General features: G+C 43.2%; 1 protein-coding gene across 1 annotated transcript; it reads left to right on the top strand.

Moving 5' to 3' along the window:
• Positions 1–11,825: 11,825 nt before the first annotated feature.
• Positions 11,826–24,760, top strand: LOC124776282 (hexamerin-like). Its single transcript, XM_047251186.1, has 10 exons — positions 11,826–12,156; positions 13,231–13,364; positions 13,469–13,627; positions 14,089–14,266; positions 15,789–16,096; positions 16,183–16,341; positions 17,377–17,550; positions 17,636–17,764; positions 17,867–18,182; positions 24,262–24,760. The coding sequence occupies exons 1-10, from the start codon at positions 12,081–12,083 to the stop codon at positions 24,657–24,659; spliced, it is 2,031 nt and encodes a 676-aa protein (XP_047107142.1). The 5' UTR covers positions 11,826–12,080; the 3' UTR covers positions 24,660–24,760.
• The last annotated feature ends 371 nt before the right edge of the window (positions 24,761–25,131 follow it).

Genomic DNA, 25,131 nt, shown 5'->3' with positions numbered 1-25,131 from the left:
ATGACGGTTTGGATGTACCGTGCACTATTCAGTGTCCCCTCAACGATCACCAGTGGTGTACGGCCAGTGTAGGAGATCGCTCCCCACACCATGATGCCGGGTGTTGGCCCTGTGTGCCTCGGTCGTATGCAGTCCTGATTGTGGCGCTCACCTGCACGGCGCCAAACACGCATACGACCATCATTGGCACCAAGGCAGAAGCGACTCTCATCGCTGAAGACGACACGTCTCCATTCGTCACACCATTCACGCCTGTCGCGACACCACTGGAGGCGGGCTGCACGATGTTGGGGCGTGAGCGGAAGACGGCCTAACGGTGTGCGGGACCGTAGCCCAGCTTCATGGAGACGGTTGCGAATGGTCCTCGCCGATACCCCAGGAGCAACAGTGTCCCTAATTTGCTGGGAAGTGGCGGTGCGGTCCCCTACGGCACTGCGTAGAATCCTACGGTCTTGGCGTGCATCCGTGCGTCGCTGCGGTCCGGTCCCAGGTCGACGGGCACGTGCACCTTCCGCCGACCACTGGCGACAACATCGATGTACTGTGGAGACCTCACGCCCCACGTGTTGAGCAATTCGGCGGTACGTCCACCCAGCCTCCCGCATGCCCACTATACGCCCTCGCTCAAAGTCCGTCAACTGCACATACGGTTCACGTCCACGCTGTCGCGGCATGCTACCAGTGTTAAAGACTGCGATGGAGCTCCGTATGCCACGGCAAACTGGCTGACACTGACGGCGGCGGTGCACAAATGCTGCGCAGTTAGCGCCATTCGACGGCCAACACCGCGGTTCCTGGTGTGTCCGCTGTGCCGTGCGTGTGATCATTGCTTGTACAGCCCTCTCGCAGTGTCCGGAGCAAGTATGGTGGGTCTGACACACCGGTGTCAATGTGTTCTTTTTTCCATTTCCAGGAGTGTATATCGTATTTCGGAATCTCCGCATGACCGTGATATAAAGCATGTCTCCTGGCCTTTTCAAAGAATACCTTCTCCACTGTGAGTTTTGAGCAGTGTATTCGTTATTATCAGCTGAATTTATTGTGAACTCATTCTTTGTCCTCTCTCACTCCTCGAGTCTATAATATCCTTATTCTCCCATATTACAGCGTTCCTATCCCCTGTGACTATTAGATTACCAACTCCCTTTAAGTAGTGAATTACCCCTTCAGTACAGTCATCTGCTTATTTCAGTCGTTTGTTTCCTGTCGATTCTGATGAGAAGAAGCGTAACAGTGAACTGTTGGGAGCCTTCACGGAAGATCTGAAGTCAGTTTCTGCATCTCGTCTTTCATCAGTGAACTATCCGTTCACAAAATAATGCTCGGTATGAGATAGAGGACAAGTGAATTTAATTTGTGAAGGTAAATGTCTGCAGTAACATTCGGGAGGGGAATGTCTTCGTGAAAATCATGTTTTTCCTCTCTGCTGTATGGTAACCGCTTTCAGGTTTCTTCTTCACATATTACCGCCTTAGCTTTATATGTGAAGTTATCATATCAAGAATCTTTCTTCAGTTCAAATGACTCTAAGCACTATGGGACTTAGACTTAGAACTACGTAAGCCTAACCAACCTAAGGACATCACACGCATCCTTGCCCGAGGCAGGATTCGCACCTTCGACCGTAACAGCGGCGTGGTTCCGGACTGAAGCGCCTAGAACCGCTCGGCCCCAGTGGCTGCCTTTCTTCAATTATTGTCTAAGATGTTTCCTATCCTAAGAAAATAAACAGTTGTTTTCATTGGTGTATGTTGTGTTTTACTCGTCACATACCCAGCCTCTCCATTTCAGTTTCATACCCATCACTACAACATCTTCGAAACAAATCTTCTCACGTACACATTTGCTCATCTTGATATTGCTTTTTCTCCTAGCATAAATCTTTTCATTATCTCTAAGGGCAAACACGAAAAGCAGTGGGTGTTGAGTGTACTGTTAAAGAATTGCTGCCTGAGGATGAAAGGGCGGCGCACGAAAAACAGGGCCCGAGTACTAGACTGTTCATTGTCGCCGCCAACTGACATCTATTGTTTCAAAGCCTTTGCTACTTTGTTTTGTATGGTCAATACCAAACCTGCTGCAGCTTGATTAAGAAGTGTGATGTAAATATCTCAGCTAGATGTATCCTCTTCAAGAAAGTATCGCAAATGTGAAGGTGTAGGTGCCTACCGTTTGATTTTCACACGTCGTTACTCGCGCGATAATCGTGACATGGTCACTCGTGCGGATGACAGGTGTCATCCACAAAGCAAGCGGTCTATTTTTATACTTTGAACGGTCTTTATGACTGATTTTATGATTTTATTAAATCTAAATATAATACATTTAATATTCGTACATAGCATAATACACTCCTGGAAATTGAAATAACAACACCGTGAATTCATTGTCCCAGGGAGGGGAAACTTTATTGACACATTCCTGGGGTCAGATACATCACATGATCACGCTGACAGAACCACAGGCACATAGACACAGGCAACAGAGCATGCACAATGTCGGCACTAGTACAGTGTATATCCACATTTCGCAGCAATGCAGGCTGCTATTCTCCCATGGAGACGATCGTAGAGATGCTGGATGTAGTCCTGTGGAACGGCTTGCCATGCCATTTCCACCTGGCGCCTCAGTTGGACCAGCGTTCGTGCTGGACGTGCAGACCGCGTGAGACGACGCTTCATCCAGTCCCAAACATGCTCAATGGGGGACAGATCCGGAGATCTTGCTGGCCAGGGTAGTTGACTTACACCTTCTAGAGCACGTTGGGTGGCACGGGATACATGCGGACGTGCATTGTCCTGTTGGAACAGCAAGTTCCCTTGCCGGTCTAGGAATGGTAGAACGATGGGTTCGATGACGGTTTGGATGTACCGTGCACTATTCAGTGTCCCCTCGACGATCACCAGTGGTGTACGGCCAGTGTAGGAGATCGCTCCCCACACCATGATGCCGGGTGTTGGCCCTGTGTGCCTCGGTCGTATGCAGTCCTGATTGTGGCGCACACCTGCACGGCGCCAAACACGCATACGACCATTATTGGCACCAAGGCAGAAGCGACTCTCATCGCTGAAGACGACACGTCTCCATTCGTCCCTCCATTCACGCCTGTCGCGACACCACTGGAGGCGGGCTGCACGATGTTGGGGCGTGAGCGGAAGACGGCCTAACGGTGTGCGGGACCGTAGCCCAGCTTCATGGAGACGGTTGCGAATGGTCCTCGCCGATACCCCAGGAGCAACAGTGTCCCTAATTTGCTGGGAAGTGGCGGTGCGGTCTCCTACGGCACTGCGTAGGATCCTACGGTCTTGGCGTGCATCCGTGCGTCGCTGCGGTCCGGTCCCAGGTCGACGGGCACGTGCACCTTCCGCCGACCACTGGCGACAACATCGATGTACTGTGGAGACCTCACGCCCCACGTGTTGAGCAATTCGGCGGTACGTCCACCCGGCCTCCCGCATGCCCACTATACGCCCTCGCTCAAAGTCCGTCAACTGCACATACGGTTCACGTCCACGCTGTCGCGGCATGCTACCAGTGTTAAAGACTGCGATGGAGCTCCGTATGCCACGGCAAACTGGCTGACACTGACGGCGGCGGTGCACAAATGCTGCGCAGTTAGCGCCATTCGACGGCCAACACCGCGGTTCCTGGTGTGTCCGCTGTGCCGTGCGTGTGATCATTGCTTGTACAGCCCTCTCGCAATGTCCGGAGCAAGTATGGTGGGTCTGACACACCGGTGTCAATATGTTCTTTTTTCCATTTCCAGGAGTGTATATTCCAACTTTGAAACTGTTTGTGCAATAATTTAATAAGGTTGCATTTCAAACTAACAAATTTACATCTGTTTTCCATGTAAGCATTGATGTGTGTGTAACAGTGCTACTACTTATCAAAATAAAATGAAAATTTTTATTTCAAAACAACGACCTAACTAATAAGCATATACAAACAGTAGTTTAGTGACAAAGTGCAAACAAAACTGAAATAAAGAACACTTTATTTGACTACACAGTTTACACATATGTCTTTCAGATGATCTACACATGTCCGGTTGTTGCATGCAGTGCACCGCTTCGAGTTGTTTTATTTCGTGCTCTTCTACATATATGACACCTTCCACGTGATCCAGTTGGTTTTTCTGGCTGTTCCACAATTTCTTGAGTGCGTAACAGTAATTTAACCCTCCTCCTAACATCACAAGGAAGGCTTTCAATAAGGACACGTCGCTCTGTTTGAGGCTTTATTAGTTCCCTGCTGATTTTTTCTATAAAATCAACCCTTTTTACAACCTATATGAAGACATGCAATAGTATTTATAGACGCACTAAGCATTTATGGCTGCAATGTTCAAAATATTTCAAAACAGTGCCATAAGCCACCTTCTTGTGTTACGTGACACATTATTCTTCTGACAAGATATACCCCAAGTTTTGACATGCTATAGAAATTAATCATTCCAGGTTTATTTTGTTCCCCTGTTGAACGATCTATAGCGTCATCGAGGTGCATGCTTGACAGCACCAACACTATTATATTTTTCTTTGGACAGTTTGAGACCAATGTACAATCCTGTTGAAATCCAAAGATACATGATTTTGCCTTCCTTTCTCTTTGCGGTAGATATTCTTTCGGCACTTCTTTCTTGTTTGTTTTATACTGTTCCGACGTACGTCAGTTTCTTCGCATGAAGTTTCTTGACTAAAGACAAACTGGTAAATGAGTTGTTACCAATAATATTTCTGCTTGTTCCTTGTACTGGATCGACCATTCTAAGAACAATATCTTCATCTGAATTACTGGCGTTATATGGTCCCTCTGGTTGCTTACCGACGTACGGTTCTAAATTCAAAGTGTAAGCTGTTTTTACATCAACAAAAGCAAACACTTTTAACCCATACTTTGCAGGTTTGTTAGAAATATATTACCTTACTGAACAATTTTCTCTAAACGCCAAAAGCTATTCGTCAACAGTAAGATATTCACTAGGTGAAAAATATTTTTGCAATTGTTCGTGAATAGTTCAAGTACCTCTCTGATAACAGCCAACTAGTCAGCCTCTCTGCGAACACCTCCACCACGGATATTCTCTAATCTCAAACATCTCAACAGAAACTTTAATCGGTTTTCACTTATGCATAAATAACATGATTCAAGTTCCGTTTCCACCGGCCGCTGTCTTTTTTATACGAACTTGATTGTTTGGTGGATGTAATAATATTACAAGATCTGCTTCTAACATTGGTAGGATATTTATTTTTCCTCGGATTATTTATTCCATATTTTCCTAAAAAAATGTATTCTCTTTGAGTTACTTCTTTCCGTGACTCTTACTCATAATTTTCTGACACTTCTTGTTCTGTTCCTGAATCATGACTGCTTTCATAAACACAGTCCTCGGTCTCTGAGTCAGCGCTATCACTGTGAGCATCATCACTCAGCTCATTGAACCATTCCAGCCGTACATTAGGATCTCTACTAAACTCTGTCCAAGGTTTCCTTGTCTTTGACATTTCCTCAACAATCTAAAAATAAATAGAATACTAGGTAACATGGAAGGTAACTGCCATCAGTTTCAATACGCGTAAATTTTCGCACATGAAAGATAGATTGACTCTAGGAAAGCAATAAAGTAATATAGACTTACTTTGTTTCATATAGTGGCAGCAGAGCTCGCGCGAATGACCATTGTCCTCCAGACGATAATAATGTTTCATAAACAATGTGTCTTTCGTAACTGAAAGCCAACAATGACTGGAGCTAACAGCCGAAGAGTTAACAGCCGAAGAGTTAACAGAAATGTATTGGAAACAGTGCGAACTCAGTCCAGACCTTTCAGACAAAATTGAGCGGGAAAGTTATGTGGATGGCGAGTGTCATCCGCGCGAACAACGGACGGTAGAAAACGGGGCACAATTTTGTAGAGAAGTTTGCTGTGGTTGAGCGGTTCTAGGTGCTTCAGTCCGGAAGCACGCGGCTGCTCTAAGTCTAGGGGACTGATGACCTCAGATGTTAAGTCCAATATTTCTTAGAGCCATTTGAATCATTTTTGCAGATAATTTTCCTGGAGTTTCCATACCAGCAAAGCGCAGTATACAGAATTTGGCGACAATGTGGCGTGCCACAGGGTCAGTTGAAAACGCAGAACGAATCGAGTCCCGTCTTTCCTGCACCTGCTGTGATCGCGGATATTCCAGCATGAATGATCCAGTCCAAAGCAGTCGACACGTAGTAAATTGTCGCAATAAGTGAACATTTCGCGTAGTTCTTATCAATGTGTTTTAAACGTTATAGGGATGAAACCCTACGAAATGACATGTGTCCAAGAATACAAAGAGGAAGGCAAGCCAAAAGTGTGAATTACTCTACATGGCTATGTCAAACAATTGGGAGTGGAATATTGGATCCGTTGCTGTATTTCATGAGTGACGAATGTTGTTCCTCCTGACAGCACGTGTGAACTCCCAGGGCAGCAGATACTGGTCAACAAACAATTCCTACATAATTCATGAGAAACCTCTTCACGGTGAAAACATCGGAGTGTGGTGCACTGTGTCAGAATGGCTGTTTGTAGGTCCCATATTTTTTGATACAACCAGTATACGCTGCTGCGTGTATGCCAATCTTTGAGGAATTTTACGTGCAGTTGAACCGCCATGAACGTACTTATGCTGTATTTCAGAAGGATTGGCGAACTGTCACACTTCACGCGAATCAATTTCTCGAGTTCATGGAACACCCACAGAGAGGAAAGGATACAGATACGCAAACAACCCAATAACGTTAGATGGTTTGAAGGACAGTATTCGTAATGCAATTTTGATAACTGATGCGGAAGAGTTTCGCAAAGTGTATATTAATATTTTAAGGCGCGTGCAAAAGGGCGTTTAAGCACAAGGAGGACAGTCTCAGCACGTAATTTACCGGTACTTTAAGACACAAGATCAATTTTGTAAACATAAATCTTTCATTAGCTCATTTATTTCTTTATTATCTCATTATTACATGTTTATCTGCTTGTTGCATTTGAAGACATGCGCGGAAAAACGGACTAGCCCTCAAATGTAATAGCTTAGAGATAAGTGTTGCCATCTGTTGGTGCACACGGGAACAATAAAAATTGACACTGGTCTCACCCCTAAGTGATATTTAGGAGTGACACCAATGTCCATTTTGATAGTTCTCGTACCTAGAAACAGATGGCAACACTTATCTCTAAATTCTTACATTTGAGGGTTAGCCCTTTTTCTCCGCGCATGTCTTATTTGCTCTAAGCGGACAACAATTCGCACGTTATTGGCGAGTAGTCTGTACCCGGGGCCGTTAGCGATATAAGGAAATATCGGGGTAAGAAATTAGCTTTCCTTGAACATGAGGCTTTACGGGAACATTCCTCAGGAGAAGAGTAGTTCGTCGAAGTTTTTCCACAGAACTCGAAAAATCCGCGAGGAAGTTATTGTTAACAAGGTACTTTATATGGTCAAAAGTATTGGGGTAGCCTATATAGTGTGTAATTGACCACTAGATGTCACAAGATGTCTGGAATAAAAGGACGTGGAGGTATTGTGCAGACAGTAATGAAGCGGTAAGAGTAGAATGCGTCGGTCAGGAAAGCGCTTGACTTCGAACGTGGACAAGTCGCTGAATGTCGCCTGCCTAACATATTCATCATGGACATTTCAAGCTTTCTAAAGCTGTTCATGCCGACAGTTGGTGATGTGCTGGTGAAATACAAACGCAACAGTGAAACAGACGAGGCGGACCTCGTGTACCGACTGACAGAGGCCGTTGAGCAGTACGGAGGGTGATTCTGAAAATTGATATGAAATCATCGCAAGCTATCATTCGTGAGTTACTAAGTACTACAAGCAGACTGTCTAGTACAATGAATGTGCATGTAAACTTCAGAGGAATGGGGTACAGTGATAGGGCTGCACCTCAGAAGCTATAGTTCTCTGTAGTCGCTGCTAAGTGACGCTTGAGGTGATGTAAAGAGCGACGTGACTGGACGGTGACTGAGAGGAAGCGAGTGATTTGGAGTTTTTATTCTCTCTCTGTCCTGTGGAAGTCTCAACGATTTTGGAGAATGGCCGGTGAATGTTACCTGTCTAGCCAGCAGTGACGCACGGAAGAAAGAGTGTTACTATGTAGGGGTGTTTTTCGAGGGTATTGTCCGATTCCATTATTGCGCATATGAATACGCTAAATGAGAAAGGTAACAATAAGTTTTGCAGGTTTGTGTATTGCATACGACAAATACACACATCACAAAACTTTTACATCACCCCAGTTCCCAGAACTCCTGAAGATAGACGTTGACTGTGAGTATAGTATCACAGATACAGTCGCTTGGACTGTTCAGAGATGTCAGTAAACCTGCGCATGCATGAGCAGCGCCTATTAGAGGGAGGGGGTCAGACAGCCGATCATTTCCAGCCATTCCACCAGGAAGGAGGTACGCGGCTCGTGTTGTCTGTAGTTCAACCACGCCTAGACGGTCAGTACCGCGGTTCGATCGCGTCCGCATTGTTACTTTGTGCCAGGAAGGGGTCTGACCAAGGGAAGGGTCTAGGCGTCTCAGAGTGAACCAATGCGATGTTGTTCGGACCTGGAGGAGAAACAGAGAGGCAGGAACTGTCGACATGCCTCGCTCAGGCCGCCCAAGGGCTACTATTGCAGTGGATGACCGCTGCCTACGGATTATGGCTCACAAGGGGAAGGCCTCAGACACGGCCGACCGATTCGGCTCAGATTTGGTAGGTCGCTTGTGTACAACCTAAAACGAAGGAATCTAAGATATTTTGGGTCAACATCCCCGCGTTTGTGAGAAAATCACCCCTAAAGGTTATGACGAGCAATCGACTCAAAATTGGCGGGATCGATATATAATTATAAATAGAGCATTTTTCATCACCAGGTATGGGGTCCGAAAACGCATACTTTTCCAGAAATCGAGGTAAGAACCTTTTACAATTGCCGCTTCTGTACCTACATGGTCAAAGCTTTTCGTCGACAGCATCGATAGCGCAACGGCCAAGGTAACTGGCTGCGAATCTCGAAGAAACGTAGTGGATGTTATTCTTTTGGTTTGTATTTTTCCATATCTCAATTGATAGGGATAGGAGGGTTAATAGGGTAAGTAAATCAACAAGGAATGATAATAAGGCAGGCAAATAAATTTCTCAAACCTCCTGGGATAGTAAACAACTAAAATGTTACTCCAGGTCACTTTACAATGGCTCTTCCAGTCACTGTTACGTGTCCTCACTTTTCTTCGAACAACTAGATGGATGGTACTTGTCATATAAACATTCGAAACAAATATACTCACGGCACCAAGAGCATCTAGTGAATGCAATCTTTCGACAGCTGCACTGTTCCTTCCCTATGATATGAGAAGAGGCAACCGGGACAACATAATTCTCCCCGCGTGCATTCTATCCCGTGCCTCGCTGTAAACAAACGTCGCACGGTTGGCTATCTGTGACCCCGCGTGAGGAAGTAGCAGCACTTTTACTCGGAGTTGTTTTCATGTGACAAGGCTTAAAAGTTTAATATTTTACTAACTCACGGCGTTTGGGAAATTAGTTTGCCTACTTTATTATTATCATTCCTTATTGATTTACTTACCTTGTTAACCGTCCTAACCGTATGAATTGAGATATGGAAAAATACAAACGAAAAGAATAAAATCCGATAGGTTTCTTCGAAATTCGAAACAGGGTTTTCCGATTCCCAGCCAGTTACCTTGGCCGCTGCGCTACTGGTTTTTTTTTTTTTTTTTTTTTTTTTTTTAATTGATCTCATTTTGTTCGTTGTATCTGCTCGGGGCGGACGCCGCAAGACACCCGTTTCAGTTTGTCATTGATCCATTAACTCAGTTTTTTTTTTTATTACAGAGGGCAGCTAACCCTCTGACCGAACACGCTGAGTTACCGTGCCGGCACCTATCGGCGCTGTCGGCGACAGGCATTAACCATGTGGGTACAGACGCGGCAGTTGTAAAAGTTTCTTACCTCGATTTCTGGAAAAGTATGCGTTTTCGGACCCCATACCTGATGATCAAAAATGCTCTATTAACAATTATCTATCGATCCCGCCAATTTTGAATCGATCGCTCGTCATAGCCTTTAGGGGAGATTTTCTCCAAAAAACGTGGGGGTGTTGACCCAAAATATCTTAGATTCCTTCGTTTTAGGTTGTACACAAGCGACCTGCCAAATCTGAGTCGAATCGGTGAGTGTCGCATATGCCTTCAACCTGACAATGGTCGGAGACGTGTTTAGAGGCAACCCGGTCAGTCTGAAAGCCTTAGACACAGTGCCCAGCAGCGCAGCAAGGTGGAAATTCCCTACTGTTTAGGTGTGGCAATCTGTGCGGCCGACGTAAGCCGCTGGTGGTCATGGAAGGCGCCGTAACGGTTGTGCGATACGTGAAGGTCATCCGCCGACCGACAGTGCAACAATATCGGCATCATATTGGCGAGGCATTCGTCTTCATGGACGACAATTCGCGCCCCCATCGTGGATAATGACATCGCTCGACCAGAGTGGCCAGCATGTTCTCCAGACATGAACCCTATCGAACATGCTTGGGATAGAGTGAAAAGAGCTGTTTATGGACGACGTGACCCACCAACCACTGTAAGGGATCTACGCCGAATTGCCGTTGAGGAGTGGGACAATCTGGACCAACGGTGCCTTGGTGAACATGTGTATAGTATGCCATGACGAATACAGGCATGCATCAATGCAAGAGGACGTGCTACTGGGTATTAGAGGTACCGGTATGTAGAGCAATCTGCACAACCACCTCTGAAGGTCTCTCTGCATGGTGGTACAACATCCAATGAGTGTTTTCATGAGCAATAAGAAAGGTGTAAGGGATGTTTATGTTGATCTCTATTCCAATTTTCTGTACAGGTTCCGGAACTCTCATCACCGAGGTGATGCTGAACTTTTTTTGATGTGTGTAGCTCGAAGAAATGAGTGTGTATCATCATAACAATGCGGCGCTGTCGGAAGTTAGCATGTGTCAGGAAATTGCTTGTGTAAAATAAAACTTCTAAAAATGACCTACCTACCCGTGGTCCCGACCTGAACCACTGGAGCATTGTGGGATAAGTTAGACGTCGACTTCGCTTCAGTCACCATCCACCAACATCCTATCTTCTCTGATTTCGGATTTTGAGAAAGAATGGCTTGCAGTTCCTTATGAGAGATTCAGGCAACTCGCCGGAAGTATCCCCAGAGAAGACAAGCCGTCGTAAAGGAGAAGGGTTGACACATTCCTTATTAATATCATATTCCTCGATTTCACTGTATTTAACATTATCATGCCCTACTGATTCTAGCAATATGTTTCTAAAGACCGTTAAAATCAAAATATTTCATACTGTCAGTTACTGCTAATAATTTAAAGTTGCATGTGTACTGGTGGCTTCAGTAGAAAACTGAAAATTCCACAAGGAAGCGAAATCAGTTCCTTGTAACCTGTATTTGGAGATAGGAACGCCGTTACCTGGGAGGTTTCGGAGGCGCCAGTATAAGCTTCGAAACTCTCCTGAAATTTCCAGCAATGAAAATTTTTGCTAATTGTTCTCCTCCGGCGTTTAAAACGGCTAACTCGAAGAAGAGGGCTGCGATGTCATTAATGGATATCGGACTGTTCTTCTCGTTTTCTGCCTATTACTAACAAGAAAAGTTTCTGCTACTGTGCCAGTCCTATTAGGATAGTTATGGTTAGGCAGTATTTATGTGCCCTAACCAACACATTTTGATATAATTTACTTAAGCACTGCCGCAATAAACCCTCTGGACAGGGCGGTGGTCTTGGCAGCATAGCGAGCAGAAGCACACGCAATTCGCATTGGCCGGTCAGTTGCAGCTGCGAATACGACCTCGAGACGGTGGGTAGGCGTTGCGCAAGCGAACGCATATTGCGGTCGCCGTCTGGTCGGTCGTTGCCACCACCGGCGTCTCCTCCCCTGACCAGGATGGCCAGATAGCCACCTTATCTCACCCCACACGCTGTATAAAAGCTCAGGTTTCGCCTGCAGAAAGCGTACTTCCTCAGCGAACAACATGAGGACTCCAACCGTAGTCGTCTTGTCGCTGTTGGCTGCCCTGGTGGTGGTCACGGCAGTACCACACAGTGAGCGTAAGTTTACATTTAGCTATTGGTACTGCAAAGAGTACCCAGAAGAGTACATAAGCGTACAGAAAATAAGACTGCGCGTTATTCTGTTGATCAATCTTTCTTTTTGTTCTTAAAATTTAATTAAATTGCAATTTACTACATTAAATGATTTGCTCACATCCAGACGACGATTGAGCATTGACAATAAGGGACCAATAATGTTGCAACCGGAAGGGGAATCTAGTGGCCAGCGCTTAGAGGAGACTACATGAAGTCAGAAAATACTTAAATTCCGATTGTTGGAGATAATGGAAAGAGCGAGCGGGAGAATGTAACGTGGAACTAGATAAAATTATAAATAGAGTTAGACACCGACCCTATATTAGCTCTCAGAAAACGTCCATGCTGTTTTCAGTCATACATTCTGGACCTTACAAATCGGTCAAAGGCAGCAAGTTTCTAGCTGCAACAGTAACCAAGCACAACAATTTCTTTTCGTTAGTTTCTATATGTTCTGGATTGGAGAAAACAACAGAAAGATAGCCCCAAGGTGAATTATTAAACTGGTAACTTCTCATTTGTTGGAGATATTTTTCTATAGTCTTGCCTTTTACAAATTAAATTGTTAATTACTAGTTTTTTAGAATGAATTTTTCTCAGTCCCATATCTAAAAGCCATCAGTCTCCTTTTAACTCAAGATATCCGAGCAATTTCCGTTATGGATCAAATGCCTGTATATTTCTGAGTCTACTTCACTGAACTCACCTTTAAGCAGTTTTTGCTGATGACTGCGTTACTTTTAACTGAATAACGGAAATTTGATAACTGTTTCAAGACCCGAAACAGCAGGTTTAAAGTCGTTTAGCTCTTCTAAAAAGTACTTAAAATTATGTTTGTGAGTCAGCAACTGATAGATGTGACCATTAAAACCAGTCTAATAAGATATAAAGTACAAAGCAATTTCAGTGGACAAGAGTTTGCTTTCTATGGGCGCTCTTAATTTTGAAACAAACTGAATCGTGATATTTATTCTGTTGTAGGACTGTTGAGTGTGTGACAGGTATTAGAGTGAAACCGTGTTTATTTGCTTGCAGCCGACAAGGAATTTCTGGAGAAACAAAGGAAACTTATAAGGCTCTTCTATCATGTCCAACAGCCGACAATTATCAAAGAAGAACAAGAAATAGCGAAGTCCTACAAGCCAATTGAGCATCTCGACAACTACCAGGTACTACTGTCTGAAATTTGCAAGTAGTCGAATGGGTGCACTCATCGTCTAAACTGTCTTACGAATAAAGTAGTGACTATTTTATATTTTTTTTACTATTTCAGTACAAGGACAAAGTCGAAGTCTTCTGGAAGTACTATGTAGACTATGGCTTCCTGCCGCGAGGAGAAGTGTTCTCGATCTACTACGAGAAAAACTTCTACCAGGCAAAAGCCTTGTTTGAGCTGTTCTACTATGCCACGGACTTTGATACCTTCTACAAGGTAAGCTAACCTTTATAGGTATTGTGTACAAAGTAAAGTTGCAAATGAAGATATTTATGCTACTAACCTAGTAATATCTGATACAAACTTTTCACTTGGCAGTCTGACTGAATATATTTAAATCGTTATCTCAGTAATAACAAATTGTTTTTCATTGTATCAAACGTCACGTGCCAAATTTCACATTTTAGCGGGGTTTCCATTAACATTATAGACATAGAGTGGCACACGGAAACATCAAAACATCAGCTCACATAAAAAAATGAATTAAATACAGAAATAACACACTTAGAAGAATGTAAGTTGACGAAGATTATACACAGTTAGGAATGATACTTGATGTGTTTAATTTCGAACTGCAAACATCCTTCCAAGCCAGTGTACCAGTGGCACACAATGAGGTCCCATTATGGATGAATCCTATATTCATCTTCAGCTAATAACGTGGTACCTTGTTCCAGACGGCCGTTTGGGCGAAAGAACACCTGAACCAAGGGCTGTTTGTCTACTCATACACCGTCGCTGTGCTGCATCGCGAGGATACCAAGTACGTCACGCTGCCAGCTCCCTACGAGATCTACCCGCAACTCTTCGTCAACGCAGAGGTCATCCAGAAGGCATATGACGCCCGCCTACGAGGTATGTACCAGTACGTCAGAAGCACGATTCAGTTTTCTCAGCCGTTACTCTGTAACAAGCCACTAGAGACCAAGGGTACCTTATACCGTAACATTCAGGAAATAGCCTTGAAAAACCACCGAACTTTTTGTTGGTGTTGTTTGAGTTCATCATGCATATTTTTCTTTCAGCTTTTCTCACAACAATGCCATTAACACATTCACATACCAAATTTTACAAGAAAACAGTAACAAACTAGCACTGGTTGGTATTTTCTGGGACCTATGAGAGGCATTTAACTGTGTGAATTACAGTATCATCCTACATAAGCTAATATCTTATGGAAATGTTAGTATTGGCATAAAATGTATAATGAGAAAAGAATGCAGAATGCTGTACTTAATAATTCTACCGATGAAAACAGGGGAGTTTCTTCTGACTGGAGGGGAAGGAATTAATTATGGGGTTCCAAAAGGCTCAATCACAGATCCACTATAGTTTCTGATAGATGTAAACGGCGTCCCGTCTAATATACAACAAGCAAAACTAGTTCTTTTCGCTGATGAATCCACAATACATTCAGAACAGCAGATACGGTACATAATGTTCTTAAAAGTATTACTCAGTACTTTACTGAAAATCACCTCGGTTTCCGTTTAAAAAATACCACGACTTATTCACTTTTGCACATTCAGAAATACTACCCCAGTGATATATGTAACGCATGGTAACAACATGATACCTCAATTGGCAACTAATAGTTTTTAGCTTCCATATTGACGAGAATTTTAACTGTAACACGTATTTTTAACTCCTAGAACAACTCAGTTCAGCCACATTTACCCTTAAGATCATTAAAATCCTTGGGGAGGGACAGAACATTAAGATTACGCACATTGTGGCGTTTCATTCAGTGACATCATATTGAATCGTGTTCTGGAGTAATTCATTTTTAAGAAAGATAGTTTTCAATTCTCAAAATTGTGTTATAAGGACATTATTTGGCGCTCACCCACATCTGTTTAAGGAGTTGCAGATTTGTGACTTCTGTTTCACTGTATTTGTAATCACCCATAAAGTATGTTGTAAATAACACAGTACATTTCAAAAGGAATAGTAACATCCATTACTAGAATACCAGAAGGTAAAATACGCCCATTATTGCATATTAAGGTTTGCTTTGGCGCATAAGTGAGTGGGAAGTGCTGCCACAAAAATTTGTCATCACTCGATTAGAGATACAAAATGTCAACCAGAGTTATATGTGACAAGAAAACTGGAAGTTTCTTCTGGCCACCTTCTTCTCCATAGAATAATTTCTGTACTTGTGATGTGTAAAAGAAGGGCTGGTAGGAATTACTAATTTTCATCTGCGTTTTAAAAAGTCTTTGTGAATGCTACATCTGTAAGTATACTTAAATATGAATGTGTAATGTGAATATAACACGACTCGTTTCTTCATCATTGAGGTCAGTAGTAGAAACAGTCCTTGAAGAATCAAAGCACCAAACTAAGTAAAGTTTTGTCTTTTACTTTCCTGTAGGTGTGGAGAGCTCTAGGAAGGAGCCATACGTCTTCTACGCCAATTACAGCGGCTTCCCCGTCGCCAACAACCCTGAGGAGCTGGTGTCGTACTTCACCGAGGACGTCGGCCTGAACTCCTTCTTCGCCTACCTCCACTACAAGAGCCCGTTCTGGCTGAACCCGAGCAACTACAGCATCCCCGTGTTCAAGCACCGCGGCGCCGGCTTCTTCTTCCTGCTCCAGCAGCTGCTGGCCCGTTACTACCTGGAGAGGCTGTCCAACAACCTGCCCGACGTCAAGTCCATCGACTACACCCGCCCCGTGCAGGTAACGGGACCGTGGCAACAGCGAGACTGTACCTCACTACTGTACCGTCGCCAGGGCAAAGAAATAAATTTAACTTTCATTTTCAGACTGGCTACTACCCAGAGCTGAGACTGCAGAACGGAATTGAGGCTCCCGTACGCCCAGAAGGTGTGTACCCCTACAACTTCGACTCGCTGTACGTGGAGCGCATCCAGAACTACGAGAGGAGGATCAGAGACGCTATTGACTTTGGCTACGTATACGGCGTAAGTACCACTCTATTTTTATTTTTGTGTCCAAAAACTGGTTCAGTTGCTGCTCCACTCGCCAGTCTATCCTCTTCTTCTCTGCACTGCTTCTGTCACTTACATTTATACTTTTTCCTCCCTTGGTGTCTCGTTAGAGTTTCTACCTTCCTCACTTCCCTTCTGTACATAACTGACGCTCCTTTAATGATTCTGGACGAATCCCTTTTTTTGGCAAGCTGGTCCATATTTTTTTTCCAAATGCATTTTAGTTTGTTATCATTAGTTTCTTATCTATTTTTCAACACTCTTCTGTGGGACCACACTTCAAAAGCTTTTATTCTCATCCTCTGTCTGTTGTTTATCGTTCACGTCTCACTCCCGACCAAGGCTATACTACAGACAAATACATTCAGAGAAAAGATTTCCTAAGACTTAACTCCTTATTAGATGTTAACCAGTTCCTCTTTTTTACGAACTCTGTAGGAAGACTGAATTTTATATCCTGTCTACTTCGTGCTATCGTCATTTATTTTGCTGCTCAAGTAGGAAAAGTCATCTATTACTTCCCGTGTCTCATTTTAATTTTGTAGATGTTCATCTTGTAGTCTCTTTTTCACGACACAGTCCTGTCTGTTCAACAACCCCTCCAAGTCCTTCGCTATCTCTCACTGAATTACGATGTCATCGGTTAGCCCTCCAACTCTTTTTAATTCTTCTCCATGAACTGTAATTCCTTTTCCTAATTTCTCCCTGTCTTACTTTTCTGCTTCTCGAGATATGATTGAATAACACTATGGGTAGGCTGCTATCCCCTCTCACTCTCTTCGCAGTCGCTACTTCCCTTTCGTGTCCTTCCACTCTTAAAACTGCAGTGTGATCTCTGTTCAAGTTGTTATCTATATTTAATCCCTCGTGCAAGCAGGAGATCAAAGAGGTGCAGTAAACATTGTCAAAAGGTTTTTCCAAATCTACAAATGCTTTAAAAATCACTCTTTACATTTCACTATTACCTCTCTTCGATACACGTCTGACAACTGCACATGTGTACTTAAGTGTTCACAGCATGATTTCGAGAAATTCAACCTGAGGGAGAAAGATGTGACCGACATCATTGGAAACATTATAGAGGGCAATGCTGAATCTGTCAACTATGAGTTCTACGGCTCTATCTACAGGTACATCATCTCTCTCTTCGGCCACATCGCTGATCCGTTCCACAAATACGGCGTAAGTATGGCTAGTCAGTTCAGTGTCTGGCTTGTTGCTGATTTACCAAAGAAACGGAATGCACAGCTTGTTTTCACCATTGCAGACACCCGCCAGCGTACTCGAACAGCCAGAAACACAGCTGAGAGACCCGGTGTACTACAGAATTGCCAAGCGCATCCTTTCATTCTTCTACCAGTACAAGAACAAACTGCCACCTTACACCAGGAGCGATGTAAGTAGAGATGTTTTTCGCTGATAGTAGCCCACATATACGTCGTTTTCTCAGACATCAAAGGAAAATCAATTGTAATCTATTTAATACCTTTTTTTCCAGCTGGAGCTGCCAGGTGTTGCCATTGAGAGCATCTCCTTCGACAAGCTTGTCACCTACTTTGACAACTTTGACATCGAGTTAAACAACGCCCTGTCATTCTCCAAGCCCGAAGAAGGCGACAAATTCAACTTCGTGGCTCGCCAGTACCGCCTGAACCACAAGCCTTTCTACTACCAGCTTAAGGTGAAGAGCGACAAGGAAATCGACTCCGTGGTGCGAGTTTTCATTGGTCCCAAGTACGACGCGTATGGGCGTGAACTGACACTGGAAGAGAGGAGGCCGTACTACTTCTTGCTGGACGAGTTCAACCAGAAACGTAAGTAATGAGTTCTGCTGCATTCTTGATCTACGTTTTCTACTCAGGCAAAATATTTTTACACACAATGGACACAATATTGCACGACCTGAATATCAGATAAAATTGCGCGCTGAGTTATAATCGACTGGGCAAAATAGTTTCAAAGGTCTTATAGACTCTTGGCAAACCTTCATATGTTCAGATTAAATCATAAATAATTACGCCAATGGAAAGCGGTATTACTTACACATCATAGAATCTGAATGATCGGACATAGACGTTAAAACTGCACGAGAGAAGAAGAGAAATAGGAAGTATGGATTTTTACGTCCCTACTACATTGAGTTTAAAACAAGTGGATGCTAGCTCATACTTGATAAGGATGGGGAATATGAAACAGCAGTGGCACTTGAGGGCGTACTCCTGACACCATAGCAAGCGATCTAAGGGTTCCATGAAAACATAAATCATGGTTGTCTCACAGGAATTTGGATATCCATCAACTCACATACAATGCAAATATTTTCACCAACGTCTCATAGAATTTTCCACATCTTGGTGAATTTAATTACCTACTGTGGATTGTATTTTTATCGCAGTAGAAAACGTTACATGTTTTTGCCTGTTTCCTTTTTGTGCTATAGTTTACTTGTCGATATAATATAATGTGTATAACAAGAATATAACTTCTGATATGGTGCCCAAACTAGATAGGTCCGCTTGCGAATACTGAGATATTTGGTATGGTACTTAGCGTCACTGTTATCTGATGCATGCGTATACACATAAACAGTGGTAACCAAACAGAAGAGTCACTGAAATATAATTTTCTGTGGGGTATCCAGAGCAGAATCAACTGTAACGAATTTCAATCATTAGTTCTTAACCGACGATCTCCCATTTCAATACTTTCGCTTCCTCTGTGAGAATGGTCAGCCCTACTTTGATACTATTTCGTTATGATGCATGCTATGCTGCATGTAAGTGACTGATTATACAGTGACCGGAATTTACCAGGTATTGTATTAATTCTAATGAAACTTCCTGGGACATTAGAACTGTGTGCCAGCCTATGCCTCGAAACCGGGACGTTTAGCTTTCGTGAGCAAGTGTTCAACCTACTAAGATACCCATACACGACTCACGAATCGTTCTCAGGTATACAGTTCCACCATTACCTCGTCTCCACTTTCCAAACATCACAGAAGTTGTCCTGCGTAACTTGTAAGACTGACACACCTTTATTTTAAATCAGCAGAATTGATAATAATATTATTGTCGATGCTATTGCTTGGACAATAAAATATTGAATTGACGAGTAATTTATTATTACATTTTTATTTCTTGTTAAAAGTGGAATAAATGAAAGTAAGTTAATATCTAGTCCTATTCAAATTCCATGCCAGGAATTTGATGAAATGGACAGAATCGTTCTTATAAAGGATATTGCAGAGACGTGGGTTAGCCACAGCCTGGTGACTATTTTCAAAATGCATTTCTGACTGTACTGCAAAGCATCAATAGGGTTTCAAATAGTAATCTGAAATCAATAACATACACCTATGAGCCAAAGCTATTATGACCACCTGTTTTATAGTGTGTTGTTCCACTTTTCAAATACAGTATAAAAGATATTTTGCTTTGCACGGATTTCACAAGTCTTCACAGGATCCCAGAAGTATGTGGCACCAGATGCCTAGGGACAGGTGAAGCAAATCCCGCAAATTACGTGATGGTAGTTAAAGGGCATGCAGCTGGCGCCCGAAATATCTACCAATGGGTACAGATCAGGCACATTTGCCGGCCGAGACAAGAATGTGAGTTCACTATAGTGTCCCTCAAACCACTGTAGCACAATTCTGACTTTGTAACACGAACAGTTATCGTGCTGGAAGATGTCATTGCTGTATGGGGAGACTTCTGGCATGAAGCGACGCAAGTGGTCCACTATAATGTTTATGTAGTTCACTGTTGTCATTAAGCCTTCGGTTACCAAAGCCACAGATCCCACTGAAGTACTACTCAATGTACCCCATTGCATATTTCTGCCCTCACCAGCTTCCATCTGTGGCGCAGTACACGTTTCGTGCAGCCATTCGGCTGGATGACTGCTTGTAAGGACCCAACTACCGATGTGGTGTAACGAAAAATGCCATTCATTCTGCGTGCGATACGTTTCTATAGATCCACGGTGAACACTCGATATGCTGTGCTCACTGTAATTATAACGATGATGTCGTTGGGTCAACACAGGAACACGTAAGTATCGTATGACGTGGAGCTCCAAGTTCAACACTGGCCTTTGAACGGAGCGCTGCGAAGCACTTGTGCATGCACTGGCATTGTACTCTGTCATCAGATCCGCCATAGATCGCGGTGGGGTATGAGACGTGGACGTCCAGTACCATATGGCCTACTCGTTATTCCACCATAATTAACCGCTTTCCATTGGTGATTACGATAGTAGTATGCCAACAGGTGACCCAGGTCCCTGTTACAGAGATCCCGCTTCCAGCCGCAACACCACTACAATATGCCCTTTGTCACATCCGCTTATGTCAGTGGATTTCCACATTTGCTGCCCGTTTCTTCGCTATAATGACTGTCCATTCATCTCTCTTCCGCATGCATTCTTACCTTACCGTGTCAAGTGCCCGCAGCACAACCTGGAGACGTTCAACCTCGCTAAGGGCGGTTGTCATAATGTTCTGGCTCGTAACTGTACACATATATTATCATGACGACAGGCATTTTCGTAAATAATAACTCTGACACTTTTTCAAAACTTCTTAAATAAGTCTTTTTTATTACTGTTGTCAGTTTTTAAAATTGTTTAGCCCTACTAAGGACCATATGAAATAGCTTAAGTCTTATATCATTATTTCCCTATATTTCCCTTCTTTCTTCTTTCGATACTGCACCTACCTTTTCCTTTATTTTCTCCTGGATGCTCCTGAAACTTTTTATTTTTGCTCTGAACTTTTCTCTTCCTCCGGTCCTTCCTCCTACAGTATTGCTGAGCAAAGCGGTATCTCTTAGGTCTGTTAGAACTTCTTTAACCCATGTCATTGATGTTTTTCGTTTTCTCTGAGAAATATTTAAAATTCTTTTTGTTACCTTTTCCTTATTACTCCCAGTTTTTTTTCGCATTCTCTGGCTATTTTTCCTTCCTTCTATTGTTTCACCTAATTGTTCAACTATGTCCAACAAAAGGCGTTCTGGCTTAGTGAGAGTGTTGTAGTGCTGTAGTTTCACATTTATTTCTTGTTACATAGGTCTTTTGTTAGTTGAAAAGCCAATTACATTTTCTTTGTTCTTGCTAAGTTAGCTTCTCTGTTCAAAGCATTTTGTTGTGTTGTTTCACACAAATATTTAAATTTTATAGTCTTTTTTTATTCTTCTATAATCACTTTGCATGTGTTTCGATGCCTTTTTCGTATCTGTCACACACTCTGTATTAAAAAAAAAATATAGATAGGCCTGCTTTAGCACGCTTCTCTTTTATGACATTTATCTGCATTGTTGCATCTTCTAAATATTCAGCTGACATCTTTAGACCGTTTGTAGTAGCCAGTCAGAACTCAGATTATCAGCTCTTTCCCCAGTTGTGAGTCTTTTAGTTCCTTCTTTTTCTGTTCTTTACTTCCAGTCACTGATTACCCTTTCTAGTACACAACTGAACAGCAGTGGGGACTCTCTATCTCCTCGTCTCACTCCAGTTTTGATCTAAAATGCGTTAGGTTCCATCTAAAAATTTAATTTTGCATTTTGTATATGTTAGTGTGTCTTTTATGATTGTTGTTAGCTCCAAACTCGCTTTGGTATTGAATAATGTTTCCCTGTCAATCGAACCCTATGCTTTCAGAGTCTACAAATGTTAGATAAACGATTTTGGTTCTAATCCCTCCATACTTGATTATAAATTTTCAGATTTAAATGTTGTTCCACAGAGGATCGTCATTTTCTAAACCCTCCGTGGTACATTCCTAATTTCTTGTCCAGTTGGTTTTTCCAGCCTATTTTGTAACACATTTAAAATAACTTTTTAAGCTACTGGTAGGACTCAAATTCCTTTGTAGCCGCTGAAATCTGTTTTATATCTTTTTCGTGGACTGGGTGTATTAATGTTTAGCTTCTTGACTGTTGTAGCACCTGCCATTTTCTACATTGCAGTAATTACTGAATCTTCCCAAGGAACCTTGTCATTCTTCAACTCTTTATTGATATTTTCGATTTCATCCATGCTGGGGGAATGTGAGTCTGTGCCAGTGTATTCTGGATTTTGCTCTCGCAAGTTTGCTCTTGGTTCCTCACAGTTTCACAACTTCTAGAAATAGACAACTAAAATTTCAGTTTGCTTATTTGTCTAGGGCTATTTTTCTACCCTCATTTTTGAAGAACAAGTTAGACGGTTAGTAAGTTTGGAAGCTTCGTTTAAAAGGTTTATAGAAGTTTCTGCCACTGTTCCTGTGGAAATCTTCCTCATTTAGTGGAATTTTATGTAACATTATCATTATTACTTTATCATTATATAAAAGTTGACACAATACGTATATACAGGATTATTGATATGTACCTTCCCTATTTCAAAAGACAATTGTGCGAAAACTATCAGACTGAGAGATAATAGAACCATGTCAATAGGTAGAGAATCTCTCCAAATTTATACTTCAAATTACAACGGCCCAATATGGGTACATGTGACAAAGCAAACCTCAGTAAATGCACGCGAGATGCATGTGAGTGCTAACGCAGCAGCGGCCATTGAGCAGCGGCCATTGACTCTCTGCGGGTGCATACTAATACCACGAAACAGTATGGTCAGGATGATTTGTCTACATTTTCTAATGTGGCTGTCCCATATGGTAGGGCACTTTGCAAACTACACCATGTCATTTAACACGAACCGAAAAAAACTTGGAGAGGTACTCTATCCACTCATATATATCAGGTCGTAGTGTTATGGCGTTTAGTTTTCGTGCAGTTGTGTCTGCATTCCTAGAGATACAGTTGAATAATCTTGTACTTCTACTTTTATAGTAACGAACCTCTGAACTCAACACTCGAATATTTTTCCACTTGCTGTTGTGGAAATAACAACAAGAAAATGAGAGACAGATTACCCTTTTAAAACAAGCATGGGTATTTATGACTCTAACGATATAGCTAAGCACCTTCATATCTACGAGGGTAATCCCAAAAGTAAGGTCTCCTATTTTTTATAAGTACATAGACCTGTTTATTTCTACAATGGTTTACATCAGTTTACAGCTTGAACATTTAGCTATTTTTCGACATAATCACCTTTTCTGTCAATGCATTGTTGTAGGCGCTGTGGCAGGTTTAGTATGCCCATTTCATACCAGCTCGCCGCCATGCTGGGAAGTATGATGTCGCCACTGCTTGGTCTCAGGTGTGAAGTGGTATGCCCAGGTTTCGTCACCCCGGACAATTGAGTCAGAAAGTATTCCCGTTCGGCTGCAAAGCGGTGAAGAAGTTCGCGCGAAGCATCAACTCGTTGCCGCATGTGGTCCTCAGTCAGCATACGTGGCACCCATCCTGCGCACGCCTTCCGGTAGTTCAATGTTTCCGTTAAAATTCTGTGAGCAGTGCTTCTGGATACCTCAGGAACCAACGTGCAGAGATCATCCAGGGTGATCCGCCATTTTTACGCATGCTTTGCTCAACCTTCAACACTATCTCCTCAGAAACTGACAGTCTCCCGCTCCTTTGTTCGTCGTGAATTTCGGCCCGACCAGCTGCAAACTCTCTACACCACTTACGAACATTTTTGACATCCATGCACGACTCACCATACACTTCCGTCAATTGGCGGTCGATTTCAATCGGCACAGTGCCTCTTGCGTTCAAAAACCGAATAACTGCGCGCACTTGGCATGTTCACACACAGCGCGTGAGGTACTCTTCATAACAGTGTGACCAACTGGCGCACAAACAGAGTTCTGTACTTATAAAAAAAATAGGAGACCTTACTTTTGGGATTACCCTCGTATGTCCTACCTACTTCTAAGCCAAAGTTGTATTCTGGAATAAATTTCTGACTTGACTATACTAATATGGATGCTTAACTTTCTAGTGAGTGCTGGTGAGAACGAAATCAGGCGCAGCTCCAAGGAGTTCCCGCTGTTCGCCAAGGAGGCTCCACGCCACTCGGACCTGTACTACTCAACCGTGGGCGCCATCAAGGGCGAGAACAAGTTCTTCCTGGACGAGTTCCGCTCTCACTTCGGCTTCCCGCAGCGGCTGGCGCTGCCCCGCGGGACCCGCAGTGGTCTGCCACTAAGCGTCTTCGCCATCGTCACCCCCGCTGTGCAGGGCTCCGAACACCCCTTCCTGCCCTTCGGCGACAACCAGGCCGGCGGGTTCCCGTTCGACAGGCGAGTCGTCGCGTACGAGTTCGACGTACCCAACGTGTACTCCTCCGAGACGTTCGTCGTGCACCGCCGCCTGGAGGACATCAGCAGCACTGTTTGAATGGCCACCACTTTCATCACCTTGACAGCACTGCTTGTGGAAATTCATCTTCACTTTCATGTGTCCTCGCTCACAAGAAAAATAAACCATTAGTGCTTTAATCGTTTGGCATCATTTATTCTGCTCCTCATCTCATCTTCACCTGATGAGCTCCCAAACACTGAAACTTGTCCAAAAGTGTCATTACACCATTACCCATACTCTGCAACCTATAACGTCTCCTTGGCCACTTACAGTATCACGTCAGGAAGCCATACTGTACAATTGTAGCTATTTTAAGTGAAAGAATATAATTAAAATTTTATAAAAAAATTCTAAAATTTTTGAGGATGTGCGTCTGGAAAACATGGACACATGGAAACATGGACACATGGAAACATGGACTGTGGGAAAACCGGAACAGAAGAGAATCGAGGCATTTGAGATGTCGTGCTACAGACGAATGTTGTAAATTAGGTGGACTGATAAGGTG

The sequence above is a fragment of the Schistocerca piceifrons genome, chromosome 2, assembly GCF_021461385.2.
Source record: "Schistocerca piceifrons isolate TAMUIC-IGC-003096 chromosome 2, iqSchPice1.1, whole genome shotgun sequence".
Taxonomy (NCBI): Eukaryota; Metazoa; Arthropoda; class Insecta; order Orthoptera; family Acrididae; genus Schistocerca; species Schistocerca piceifrons.
This window is presented reverse-complemented; position numbering and strand designations above follow the sequence as displayed.